Source organism: Schistocerca gregaria, chromosome 2 (assembly GCF_023897955.1).
Source record: "Schistocerca gregaria isolate iqSchGreg1 chromosome 2, iqSchGreg1.2, whole genome shotgun sequence".
Taxonomy (NCBI): Eukaryota; Metazoa; Arthropoda; class Insecta; order Orthoptera; family Acrididae; genus Schistocerca; species Schistocerca gregaria.
Window position 1 is genome coordinate 762,258,534 of NC_064921.1, and position 14,098 is coordinate 762,272,631.

A 14,098-nucleotide genomic window follows, 5' to 3' on the forward strand; every position below is an offset into this window, starting at 1 on the left:
ATGGTAACATCCAGAACACTCTCCAATGAATCCTCTTCTCTGTCAACAGGGTCGTTCCACGTGAAATCAACAAATAAAACAATAAATTTGAAATTTGATGATTTATAGGTTTGTGATCTTTTTTGTCTTTTGTTCTACCTATCAAAATAAGGTAAAATAAGAAATTAAAGATTTTTAGATGTTACATTTTTAAGTTATTTAATTTTTAAAGTTTCCACAATTGTGCTATTTTTGTCATTTTTGGAACCTTAACACGACCATACCTCAAAAATCATTTCACTTATGGACTTGCCATATTATTCAGTTTTTTTATAGGCTTTAGAAGTATGTCTATGTGGCTATATTCAAATAAAAAGGATAAATTTTCCCAAACCAATTTTTTTCAAAATCTACATTTTTTGTTGAAAAAATTTGTCTGATGTGCACTGTTTGTTAACATTTACACCAAATATCATGATGGTATTGTAGTGAGAACATATTAAATAAATTTTATTTTTCCTGAGATTTGTTTTGCCTGTTGTCCCACAACACTACTCAGGCTGGCTTGTAAAACTAATGTTAAAATGAAAGTATTCTTTACAAATTAAGCACACTTCAGTTAATCACATTATCAGTGCAAAAAACCAAGCCATACAACAGTTTAAAATGGAGTTTTCAGAACTTTATTTTTGTCCCAATTTGAAAATAATTTCTTACTTTAATGATGGCACTGCAGCACAATATAAAAATCTCAAAAACATTTATAATTTACGTTATTATTTTGAAGATTTGACAGGAATTGAAACAGAATGGCATTTTTATGCTACTACACATGGAAAGGGGTTCGCTGCACATTAAAAAGGCTTGAATTCAAAGCTAGTTTGCAGAATCCTATGACTAATTGAATATTAACTCATGTTAATATACAGGGTGTCCTATTTATCTTGACCAGCCTAAATAACTGTTTGTCCAGATGCAAATTACAAAATGTTTCAAGCAAATGTTCTTTACCTGTCAGGGAGATATCAATCAGCATGATTGCCTTCATTGTAGCTATTCATTTGCTCTGTGAAATATCTATTCAAAAATGTATCACAGTATACCCCTCACTGAAACACAACGTTATTAATTACATAACAGAACATTGACTTTGAGCCCGGGATTACAAACTCGTTCACTTGCTGCAGTTGTCAGAAAACAAATGAAAACCAAGTCAAAACATAACACAAAATTGACTTTGACTCTCCTGTACCATTGCCCAGAAGTAGAACATTCAAAGGTGCTCAAAGTGGTGACGCTGGACACTACTACACTGGTGCACTCGTTGAGTGAAAGAATTATTTACTGCTTCCAGTGTTGCTTGCTGAAGAGAGTTACATGTAAGCGTGATACGTTCCTGCATATCCTCTGGAGTTGTTGAAATATCGCGATAGACAACGTCTTTAATGCATCCCCAAAGAAAAAAAATCCAGATGATTTAAATCTGGAGACCTAGCAGGCCAAGTAATTGTTGTTCCTCGACCAATCCATCTGGCAGGATACCTTCCATTCAGAACATGACGCGCACGCAAGGCATTATGCGCTGGACATCCATTGTGTTGATACCACATAAGTACTTCATCCAGAAGAGGAGGAAGAACCAGTCTGTGGAAGTTGGCATATGCTGTGCTGTTTACACTACCATTGATGAAATGAGGGCCAATAATTGTAGTACCATGCATCCCACACCAGACGTGAACTCCCCACTGACGCTGATGTTCAATCTGCCTAAGCCATCGTGGGTTCTTGATGGACCAATAATGCATGTTCCTTGTATTTACCTGTCCTTTGTTTGAGAAGGGACATTCATTGGTAAATAGAACACTGGAGAAGAAGTTCGGGTTGGTGAAGATTTGCTGCTGTGCCCACTGACAGAACTGTACGTGATTCTGGAAATCATTCCCATGCAATTCTTGATGTAAGTGTACATGGTAAGGATGGAACTGGTGATGTGTAAGAATACGATGTACACTGGTTTTAGGAACGCCAGCCTCGTGTTCAAGCTGTCGTACGTATGCTCACATTTGTATTCACTGCAATGGAAGAGAGAACAGTAACTTCGGCAGCTTCGTCTGTGTGAATGCTACAACAATTATGTTATCGTGAGTTGGAGCTTCCCATTTCCTGAAGGGTCACAACAAGACAAGAAAACATCCTTCGGGAAGGTGGGTTCTCGTCAGGATATCGCTCTCTGTACAGTTCCGTTTCTTGTGTAGCATTTCGCCTACCTTCAACAACAATAATAAAAGAAATCTTATGTTGATGCACTTTGTAGGAAGGATAGCCTTTACTGTATGCCTACTCCACACAACAGTATGGCTAGGCCACCCTCGCTGGGCAGATTGTTCGCCGGGTGCCGGTCTTTCAATTTGACGCCACATCGGCGACCTGCAGTCGATGAGGATGATAAGATGATGGTGATGACAGCACAACACCCAGTCCTTGGGCGGAGAAAATTCCTCTACTCAGCCGGGAATCGAACCTGGGCCCAGAGGATTGACAACTCGTCACGTTGCCCATTCAGCTACCAGAGGTGGACTTAGTTACAATAATAAATATTAACTCCCTTCCAACTAAACTACTGTACTAAATGTACCCGTACAGTACTAAATGTACCCATGCATAAGAAAACATTATTGCAATTACTGCTCTGCTATCTTACATTCCCCATAAATGAGTAGGATTTCGTTGGTGTACAATCTACTCACACAACTAACAAAGGTAGACGGAATCACTGATGTGCATTCTATTTATGTTTGTATTTGTCCTCTGTCATCGTCAGCTCGTGGATGTGTTCCATGAGCCCGAGTACCTGCACTGAGTGCTGGGAGCGGCAACCTCAGTGTTGCGTTACTAATTATAACATTGTATTTCAGTGAATGGTACACTGTGATACATTTTTAGATAAGTATTTAGGAGAGGAAATTAATTACTGAATACAAATTAGAACACGCCATTTTAAAAAAGTCCTATCTTTTAAAAAAAAAAAACAAAGCTGCAATGAAGGCTGTTATGCTGACTGATGTCCGCCTGCTGGCTAAAGAACATTTGCTTGAAAAATTTTGTAAGTTGTGTCTGGATAAACAGTTATTTAGGGTGGTCAAGATAAATGGGACACCCTGTATATTTAATTGATGTTAGGTGTTATTTTTTCTGGAATTCTCAGCTGGCTGTTATCACTAATCACCAAACATGCAAGAGCTGCATTCACAACACCACACAAAATTACATGGCAGCGGTCGTCAGCAGACTACCAGTGTCATTTAGCTTGGTGATGTTGATTCAGATCTTGCACATTTCCAGATTGACAATGACAGCCATCTGTAATGCTGGGAAAATAATACCTAACAAAAGTAAATGTATATATTAATATATGTGTTAAGATTGGGCTGGGAGTTTCAAAATCAATCTTGTATTTTTAATACATCCTTGCAACCAGATGACGACAGCACAACATCCAGTCCTTGGGCGGAGAAAATTCCTCGACCCAACCGAGAATCGAACCCGGGCCCAGAGGATTGACAACCCATCACGCTGCCCATTCAGCTACCAGGGGCGGACACTTAGTTACAATAATAAATATTAACTCCCTTCCAACTGTTGGAATCGTGTCCAGCAAATATACCATCAGTCTTTTTTTCAATGTGGCAAATGACGAGCATGTTGCAGAAGAAATGAGCTAGACAAAAAGATCTTATGAAGCATTAGTGGTCATAGGGACTCAGAAATAGCATACGTTTACTCCCGTGAGCAAAGCTTTGGTTAAACCAAAAGTCATTTATGATTTTAAGGATTTTGATGCTCATAAAATTCAAGTTGACACAGATGCAGATGCCATGCCTTTTGAATAGATTTTAGGATTTGTCACTGTTGTGACAACAAAAGGTAGACAGCTTGTGTGCTATTGAGAGTTGTAAAAGAAAGAGAAGTAAACCTCATATTTGTGCATCCTTGTGGATCAGTTCCTTCCTTTTCATACCGAAGAAGACCAGATAAATTGTTTGTTCCAAAAGACATCATATTTTGCTAAATATGCCCCACAGCTTCCCCTGGAAAAACATAGAGACTATTAGGTGAAGAGATGCAAAGAAGCTCATAGATTATTTTGGAAAAGACTATGTTGTAATATCAGTAATACTGCTTGAGAGGACACGGGTACATCATTTAAAACAAGGCTGTAATATATAATCTTAGACTCTAATGAGATTGGAATTGGATCACCATAATGTTTTTTTTTTTTTGTTGTTGAAGATGAATAGGTATTGTCTTATTGCGAGGCACTCAAATAACACAATACTAAATAGTAACAGCTTTGGGAATTTTTAATTAATATTATCAATTAATATTATTATACTTGTAAAATAAAGGTACAGTTTAGTTAATTATTTATTGTCTTTATTGAGTGCGTTTTGTTATGGTGTGTGTTCAAATATTTTCACAGTTAACAGGGAAAGCTAAACGTGATTCAAAATTTAAATGTAGGATTCTGATAATCTAGTAAATCAGTAGTCATGAAATAAAAAATAAGTGATGGTACAGCCATGTTTTGTTTTCATCCTTCGATCTTTCTATTACAGCATAATAATAAGCATAAAGTCCTACGTACTACATGCTGGATACTAAGTTTGCTAGCAAAATAAAGTTTATTGTAACGTGTTCACATTGGAATATCATCATGAAATCTGGCTCATACATTAACAAATGATGTTGGTTTGACAACACACATTTTATAAGTTTAATGAAGTTTTAGAGCTTTTACAGCTTAAAAGAAACCAAATAAAATTGTGCAATTCAAATGTTAAAAGTCAAATAAGGTCTCAAAATGTGACAAAAATCACATAATTTTGGAACCTCTCGATATCAATAATTCGAAAACAAAAAATTTAAAAAAGAAAAAAAAAATAATTAATTTGGGGTTTTTCCATGCAGGCAACTACTGCTACCAACTTATAAAAATGTATCAAATTGTGAGATGTCAAGAACCAGACCATTGATTGGTTTCACATGGAAGGACCCAACTGCTTTAATTGCACGACTTCCCCATATCTGGAATATTTAAGTCTCACCATATTACAATAGCATGATCAGAAAACATCCTTGGGTATTCTCTAAGTTATGTCTGAAGGCCCTGCCACTGCATCTCCTGACACAGGTGATCCATAAAAGTGTCAGATTACCATGTTTTACTCACCTTTGATCTTTACCTTTAGGCAGACTATTCCACATTCAGTATCTTTAATAACCTCACAATATACTATAGAGGTCTTTATGTCAATAAATACACCACCATCTGTGGTACCTATCAGAATTTAGTATTTTGCTGCTGATCACTTCCAATTCCAGTAAACTTTCTGTTCCTGATACTTTGTGGGTATCATTACTTTAAAAAAGCAAGACTATTTGGGGATCTTAGCATGGATGCCCCTGCAGTTGACTGATAACATTGTATGAAATGAGTAGGTTTACTTAAATGTGCGGTACAATGTTGCTTGACAAGACAGTGGGTGGAGTACTTAAGACATTAATGTTGAACATTACAGAACAGATATGTTTCTGTTGTGTTGTGTTAGGGAATCATTAATTTTATTCATCTGATATGGCCATTGTTCCTTCATCAGATCCATCAACTCAGCACATCAAGACACCGGGTCATTTTCTGGAATAAAATTATTCAGATTTGTGTGCATCCACACTGGTCCGTTTTTCATGTGGTTTAGATAAACAACTTAAGACAAATACATGAATATTTCTTTCATCCTGATTATGGTGTACTTAATCTCATGTCCTATTCCAACTGGACTGGATGTCCATCATTGACCAGCCTTTTTCTGGAAATAGTAATTCTACAGCTACACTTTATTGATTTTAGCTTATGTATTCATATTTCTTCTACACATATAGTCCCAGGGTGACAGCCTTTTCCTGCAGCATTCGGCCAAGTTGTCAAATTGGAATCTGGCATCATCACTGGTCACTTTGTAAATATTTATCCACTATATGTAGAAAAATATTCTTATCAATTATGCACTTACAAGTACATTTTCCTTCTAAGTTAATGGAGGGTATAAAGAACACAGTCTTGAAGAGAGACTAAACACCTATCTTTTTTCATTGAAACCAGTTGTAGAACAATCTTAACAGATGTTTCTTAATGTTTCAAACAATGGAAATCGAGGATTGAATAATGACTATCTTATGAAAGGAATAGTTTGCCACTTGTCATGTAACGAAGATGTTAAGTCACTGTATCGTGAATTTTTTAATGTTTATTTGAATTTTATCACTATATGTGACAGATAGAAGAGTTTATTTTCCATCTTTAAAGCTGATTCTTGTAATGAAACTATTTGTATTAAGGTTAGTTTGAAAGAACCCCCATTAAATGATTGTTATTGTTATTCTCTTTCCTTTTTCAGGTTTGGATTATGAACTGTCAGAAAAACTGTATGGGCAACACATAGCTCATGACTTAATTGTCAATGCGATAAGAAGTCATGTAAGACGTAATAATCATAAACCTTTAGTGATGAGCTTTCATGGCTGGCCGGGCGGTGGGAAGAATTATGTTACAAAGTTTATCATGAAGAACTTATTCAAGAATGGCGAAACTGATAAACATGTGCACATTTTTTCTGGGAAAGCTCATTTTCCTTTAATTCAAGAAGTTTCTTTATACCAGGTAGGAGAAATAAGTACTGCGTTTTCACATTGTATTGGAAAGTAACAAGATAGAGGCATTTTAGTCAGAATTTTTACTAGATGCAGAACCGTATTGTTTGATCGTACGTATACTTCTCTTTTAGTTCCCTTCCACTCTCTCCTACTGTATCTCCCTTAACCTTGTGTCTGTACTGACTTCCTCTCTTAATCCATGAATATTGTTGTTTCCATCAGATGGAGGAAATTTAAATAAGCCCGGTATCTCTCCTAAGAGTCTTCGGGTGCTTTATCTCTAGTGTTTTCTATATGATATAAAAATTCTGGCAGCAAATTGTAGCCACAGAGAGATAGAGAGAGAGAGAGAGAGAGAGTGTGTGTGTGTGTGTGTGTGTGTGTGTGTGTGTGAGAGAGAGAGAGAGAGAGAGAGAGAGAGAGAGAGAGAGAGAGAGAGAGAGAGAGAGAGAGAGAGAGAGAAATATGCCAGGCATTCTGGCCTGAGCCACTGGAGTTGGCGATCATGTGTGCACGAGGTACACTTGCTTGTGTATGAGTAGTGTGTGTATCTGTCTTTCTTTTGTTTCTGTTTTATTGATGGAGGCTGTGGTTGAAAGCTTTGTAAGTGTCTTTGAGTTATGCCTGTCTGCAACTTAACGTGTCTTCTTTACAGCAAGTAGCGGTCTCTTTTCCTACATTGTTGATAAACCTTGCACATAGAATGAATTTTTCACTCTACGAAAGGGGAGGAGACGTGTGGAGTTTAACCTGGTAGTTAATTATTTAGTTTCATGTTCTGTGGCTCATTCATACGAGTAATTGTAAAGATGTAAAATGAGTCAATTAACATTCCCATTACACATTAATATGTAAATATGCCCATAAAAGCTGATCATATGTGTTTTTTAAATTACAGTATTACAGTTGTGAGTTAATAATTCCTACCCATTACCTTTTACACATTACAAAATTAGGAAATCTGTGGAATGGAAGGAGTTCCCAAGGAGAAATTTTTTCAGTTTGTTCTCAGATTTAACTGTGCAGTCTGTCAGACATTTTTGTATCATTATGTTAGTGATCAAAAATTTTGTTGTCAGCATTGTGCATCCCTTTTTGTGATAATGACAACTTTAATGTGGAGTAATGAATTTCATTTTTTTTTCTTCTGGTGTAATTATGTACATCATTATGCCTTTTGAACTACAGTGAGTTATTTATAACAAAATTCATGAGGGAATAAATATACTATGAAGCAATAGTCACAATATCCAATTTGTTAAACATTGTCTACAAAACTTCCTGGCAGATTAAAAATGTGTGCTGGGCCGAGATGAACTCGGGATCTTTGCCTTTCGCAGGAGAGCTTATGTAAAGTTTGGAAGATAGGAGATGAGGTACTGGCAGAAGTAAAGCTGTGAGGACGGGGCGTGAGTTGTGCTTGGGTAGCTCAGTTGGTAGAGCACTTGCCCGCGAAAGGCAAAGGTCCCGAGTTTGAGTCTCGGCCCGGCACGCAGTTTTAATCTGCCAGGAAGTTTCATATCAGCACGCACTCCGCTGCAGAGTGAAAATCTCAGTATGTCTACAAGATGATCATGGATGAACACCACATATTAGTCTTACAGAAAATTTTTGACCAGTGAAGACTTTCTCTCTTAAAGTTCAGTTACCCTATAACATCATCCTATATCACATTACTGAATGAAAATCGCAAAATATGTCAACTTACTGATTTGCCGCTCCCCAAGATTTGCAATAATTCAAAGTGCAAATGTGGCTGAAGTTGTTTTTGGAGTTCCAAAATGTATTTTTCCAGTTTAAATTCTCATTAATATGGACACTTAAAAATTTTGATTTTTATACCCTATTTATTACTTGCTCGCCGTGTGTTGATGTAGTACATCTAGATGTGCAAAACTGAAAATGCTGTGTCTTTTTGACCTTGAGATTGAGGTTATTTGCCGAAAACCACTAAATAATAGTTTTAAGAATGTTGCGCTCTGTTGCTTCTTTTGCTGTATGTTTGGCTGGGTTGATTAAAATACTAGTGTCATTTGCAAAAAGAACTAATTCTGCTTGTTATACAAGGTATTCATAATTACAGTTCCAGTTACAAAACACTTTAGATAGAGAACCATTGTTCAGAATGATGTCAAATTTGAACAGTGTATTATTGACTCAAGGAGAAATGCCATAGAACAAAATAAAAATATTAAAAAAATGAGCCAGTAGATATAAATGGGGTTGGCTACAAATGACAGATGAATCACAATGTGGCAGCTATGGTTTGAGTTGCACAGCACACTACCCAAACTATTCAGAATGGATGATGGCACAAGTTCGGCAGTCAACTGTTGTGGCACTGTGAGTTAGATAATCCCATCCACCATGGCAGTCTACATCTACATCCATACTCCGCAAGCCACCTGATGGTGTGTGGAGTTGTACCACATTGTGCAGTGCATGTTTTCAGTTCAGCTACATTTGTAATTGGAGCACTGAACCTGACATCTTTCAGATAACCCCACAGGCAGAAGTCACACATATTAAGAACAGGTGGTCTGGATAGCCAGGCTGTAGGGAAATGATTACTGATAAACTCTAGCATTTCCAAAATGCCTCTACAGCTTCCACTTCACTGACTGTCCACTGTGTGGAGGAGCACCATATTACATAAAAATGATCCTACCCCACACATCCATGCTGTTGAAGGATTGGAATGACTGCGCAAAAGACTCTCACAGCATTTACCAGGGACAGTATGTGTAAGAGAACCTGCATGAATCATCTCGAAAAAATATGGCGCTATGATAAATTATAATCCTGCAGAAATAAACGAAAAATATACCTATTCAAAAAAGCAGATAAAAATTCACTTGATGCCTTTCTGAGAGACAATCTCCACTCCTTCCAAATTAACAATGTAGGTTTAGACCAGATGTGGTTTGAATTCAAAGAAATAGTATTGGCAGCAATTGAGAGATTTGTACCAATTAAATTAATAAACAGTGGAGCTGATCCTCCTCGGTACACAAACATGGTCAGAACATTATTGCAGAAAAAGTGAAAAAAAAGCATGTCAGATTTAAAGGGACATAAAATCTCCAAGATCAGCGATCTTTTACAGAAGCTTGAAATTTAGTGCAGACTTCAATATGGCCCTATAATACAATGGAACTTTGTCTCAAAACCTGGCAGAAAATCCAAAGAGATTCTGGTCGTAAGTGAAGTATGCTAGCGGCAAGACAAAATCAACACTTCCTCTGTGCAATTAACAGTGGAGATATTATAGACGACAGTGCTGCCTAAGCAGAGTTACTAAGCACAGTCTTCCGAAATTCCTTCACCAAAGACGACGAAGTAAATATTCCAGAATTCGAATCAAGAACAGCTGCCAACATGAGTAACATAGAAGTAGATATTGTCGAGGTAGTAAAGCGACTTAAATCACTTAATGAAAGTAAGTCTTCAAATCCAGACTGTATACCATTTACAGGGTGTTTCAAAAATGACCAGTATATTTGAAACGGCAATAAAAACTAAACGAGCAGCGATAGAAATACACCGTTTGTTGCAATATGCTTGGGACAACAGTACATTTTCAGGCAGACAAACTTTTGAAATTACAGTAGTTACAATTGTCAACAACAGATGGCGCTGCTGTCTGGGAAACTCTATAGTACGATATTTTCCACATATCCACCATGCGTAGCAATTATATGGCGTAGTCTCTGAATGAAATTACCCGAAACCTTTGACAACGTGTCTGGCGGAATGGCTTCACATGCAGATGAGATGTACTGCTTCAGCTGTTCAATTGTTTCTGGATTCTGGCGGTACACCTGGTCTTTCAAGTGCCCACAGAAAGAAGTCACAGGGGTTCATGTCTGCCGAATAGGGAGGCCAATCCACGCCGCCTCCTGTATGTTTCGGATAGCCCAAAGCAATCACACGATCATCGAAATATTCATTCAGGAAATTAAAGACGTCGGCCGTGCGATGTGGCTGGGCACCATCTTGCATAAACCACGAGGTGTTTGCAGTGTTGTCTAAGGCAGTTTGTACCGCCCCAAATTCATTAAGAATGTCCGGATAGCGTGATGCAGTAATTGTTTCGGATCTGAAAAATGGGCCAATGATTCCTTTGGAAGAAATGGTGGCGCAGACCAGTACTTTTTTAGGATGCAGGGACGATGGGACTGCAACATGGGGCTTTTCGGTTCCCCATATGCGCCAGTTCTGTTTATTGACAAAGCCGTCCAGTTAAAAATAAGCTTCGTCAGTAAACCAAATGCTGCCCACATGCATATCGCCATCATCAATCCTGTGCACTCTATCGTTAGCGAATGTCTCTCGTGCAGCAATGGTAGCGGCGCTGAGGGGTTGCCGCGTTTGAATTTTGTATGGATAGAGGTGTAAATTCTGGCGCATGAGACGATACGTGGACGTTGGCGTCATTTGGACCGCAGCTGCAACACGGCGAACGGAAACCCGAGGCCGCTGTTGGATCACCTGCTGCACTAGCTGTGCGTTGCCCTCTGTGGTTGCCGTATGCGGTCGCCCTACCTTTCCAGCATGTTCATCCGTCACATTCCCAGTCCGTTGAAATTTTTCAAACAGATCCTTTATTGTATCGCTTTTCGGTCCTTTGGTTACATTAAACCTCCTTTGAAAACTTCGTCTTGTTGCAACAACACTGTGTTCTAGGCGGTGGAATTCCAACACCAGAAAAATCCTCTGTTCTAAGGAATAAACTATGTTGTCCACAGCACACTTGCACGTTGTGAACAGCACACGCTTACAGCAGAAAGACGACATACAGAATGGCGCATCCACAGACTGTGTTGTCTTCTATAGCTTTCACATCACTGTTAGCGCCATCTGTTGTTGAAAATTGTAACTACTGTAATTTCGAAAGTTTGTCCGCCTGAAAATGTACTGTTGCCCCAAGCATATTGCAACAAACGGTGTATTTCTATCGCTGCTCGGTTAATTTTTGATTGCCGTTTCAAATATACTGGTCATTTTTGAAACACCCTGTAGATTCCTTTTAGAGTATGCTGATACAATAGCTCCATATACAAATGTTTGCTTGACAAAAGATCTGTATCCTAAGACTGGAAAGTTGCACAGGCCACACCAGTATTCAAGAAAGGTAGTAGGAGTAATCCACTAAATTACAGGCCCATATACCTAACATCGATATGTAGCAGGATCATGGAACATATATTTTCTATCTATTCTGAATTACTCAGTTGCTGTTTTGCAGCCATGTTTTAAATTTTGAATATATATTGTGTTTGAACATTATGAATTGTCTTGAAGAGAAAGGTCCGTTAACTCACAGTTAACACAGATTTAGCAAACATAATTCTTGTGAAACACTACTGGCCCGTTACTCACATGAAGCCTTGAATGCTGTTGACAAGGGATTTCAAATTGATTCCGTATTTCTAGATTTCTAGAAGGTTTTTGACACGGTAGCACATAAGCGGCTTGTAGTTAAATTGCATGCATATGGAATATCGTCTGTTATGTGACTGGATTTGTGATTTACTGTTGGAGAGGTCACAGTTGGTAGTAATTGATGGAATGTCATAGAATAAAACAGATGTGATTTCTGGAGTTCCCCCGAGGCAGTGTTATATGCCCATTGCTGGTCCTTATCTATATAAACAATTTGGGAGGCAATGTGAGCAGCCGTCTTAGGTTGTTTGCAGATGTTGCTGTTGTTTATCGAGTAGTAAAGTCATCAGGAGATCAAAATCTATTGCAAAATGATTTAGAAAATATATCTGTATGGTGCGAAAATTGGCAATTGACCGTAAATAACGAAAAGTGTGAGGTCATCCACATCAGTGCTAAAAGGAATCTTTTAAACCTGATTACACAATAAACCAGTGAAATCTAAAGGCTGTAAATTCAACTAAATACTTAGGAATTAAAATTACGAACAACTTAAATTGGAAGGAACACATAGAAAATGTTGTGGGGAAGGTTAACCAAAGACTGTGTTTCATTGCTGGGACACTTATAGGTGAGAGAGTGTCACTGAAATGATGCAGGATTTGGTATGAACATAATTAAGACAAAGGCATTTTTCGCTGCAGCAGAATCTTCCTACAAAATTTCAGTCACCAATTTTCTCCTTCGAATGCGAAAATATTTTGTTGCCATCAACATACTTTGAGAGAAATGATCATCATCATAAAATGAGGGAAATCAGAGTCACATAGAAAGATATAGGTGTTTGTTTTTTTACACACGCTGTACTAGATTGAAATAATAAAAAATTACTGTGAAGGTCGTTCGATGAACACACTGCCAGGCACTGAAATGTGATTTGCAGAGTATTCATATAGATGTAGATGTCATCAATCCATACCACATTATCATCTTTGCAGAATGAAGAGGGACTGGTTGATGTGCATTTGAATTTTCCATCACCCATATTCTGCAGTTCTGCATTTTGACAGGTTCTCAGAGATGGAAATCGCCTTTGTCTTCCCATAGAATATTCATTGACTGTTCATTGTCCACTTCCGCTTGTGCCAGAAATTCCAAAGTGAACATTTGTATTGCTGGCAGGTCAGCAAGAAGTAACTCCTGAACATGGATGATTTTGTACGAATAGGAGTGCAGAATGTTTTGTAGGATTTTATGCACTGTGCTGCAGGCGTGTCCAATGTTCAGGCAATTCCCCATGCACTGCATGTTTGCTCACCACCGCTTGACCCCTGCTGCAGTGGTGGGACCACATTTTAGACAGACACCGTATCAACTGCTCTTATCTCTCTTCCACACTGCATTTCAGAAGAATCTGCCTTTTCAAATTTTGTAATCATTTTTCTACAGACCCTTAGCAGATATTGGATCAATAGCTTTTTTCATACTCTTGAGTGTCTGGAACTTCTATGGTGCTCCGGTGCCCTGTCACCATCAGTGGCATGCTATCCTTCATGGAGACAGTCATGTTGGGTGTCTCAGATGCAAACTGAGGAACAGCCATGTGCCGCACATCTGTTGGTGTGCGTATTCTGATGCATTCTGTGCCACCTATTATTTTTGTTAATCTTTTTTTTTTCCTCCCACCATTATGTTTCCGCCTGCATCAGTAATATGCTGTTCAAATTTGATTCTGAGCAGTGGTTCTCTTTCTGCAGCCTCTTGGAACTGGAACTTTAATTATGGACACTGTGTATTTTAGACGGAAAGTTGTTTACATGTATGAGGAACAATGGTGGATTTAAGATTGAGCCTTCTGGAATCTCATATAAGTTATTTCTCCCCCGTCAAAAGAATTTATTTTTCTTACACTGGTTGAATTTATTGTGACTTTTTGCATTGTTTAGTTATGTATGGCATTATGTCTCGGTTTATCCAGGAGAATATTGTGATTTACACAGCCAAATTTGAAGATAAGTCAGAC

The 14,098-nt window shown here is 38.0% G+C and overlaps 1 protein-coding gene across 5 annotated transcripts in view; it reads left to right on the forward strand.

The window, feature by feature from the left end:
- LOC126334980 (torsin-1B-like) overlaps nucleotides 1-14,098 on the forward strand; it is an 81,061-nt gene that overhangs the window by 4,125 nt on the left and 62,838 nt on the right. For 4 of the 5 annotated variants that reach the window (XM_049997777.1, XM_049997778.1, XM_049997779.1 and 1 more), the window contains one exon: nucleotides 6,435-6,697. In XM_049997777.1, coding sequence (XP_049853734.1) covers nucleotides 6,435-6,697 — 263 coding nt within the window. Of the gene's footprint in view, nucleotides 1-6,434; nucleotides 6,698-14,098 lie in introns of those variants that run through there. The other variant, XM_049997781.1, reaches the window with a different exon arrangement.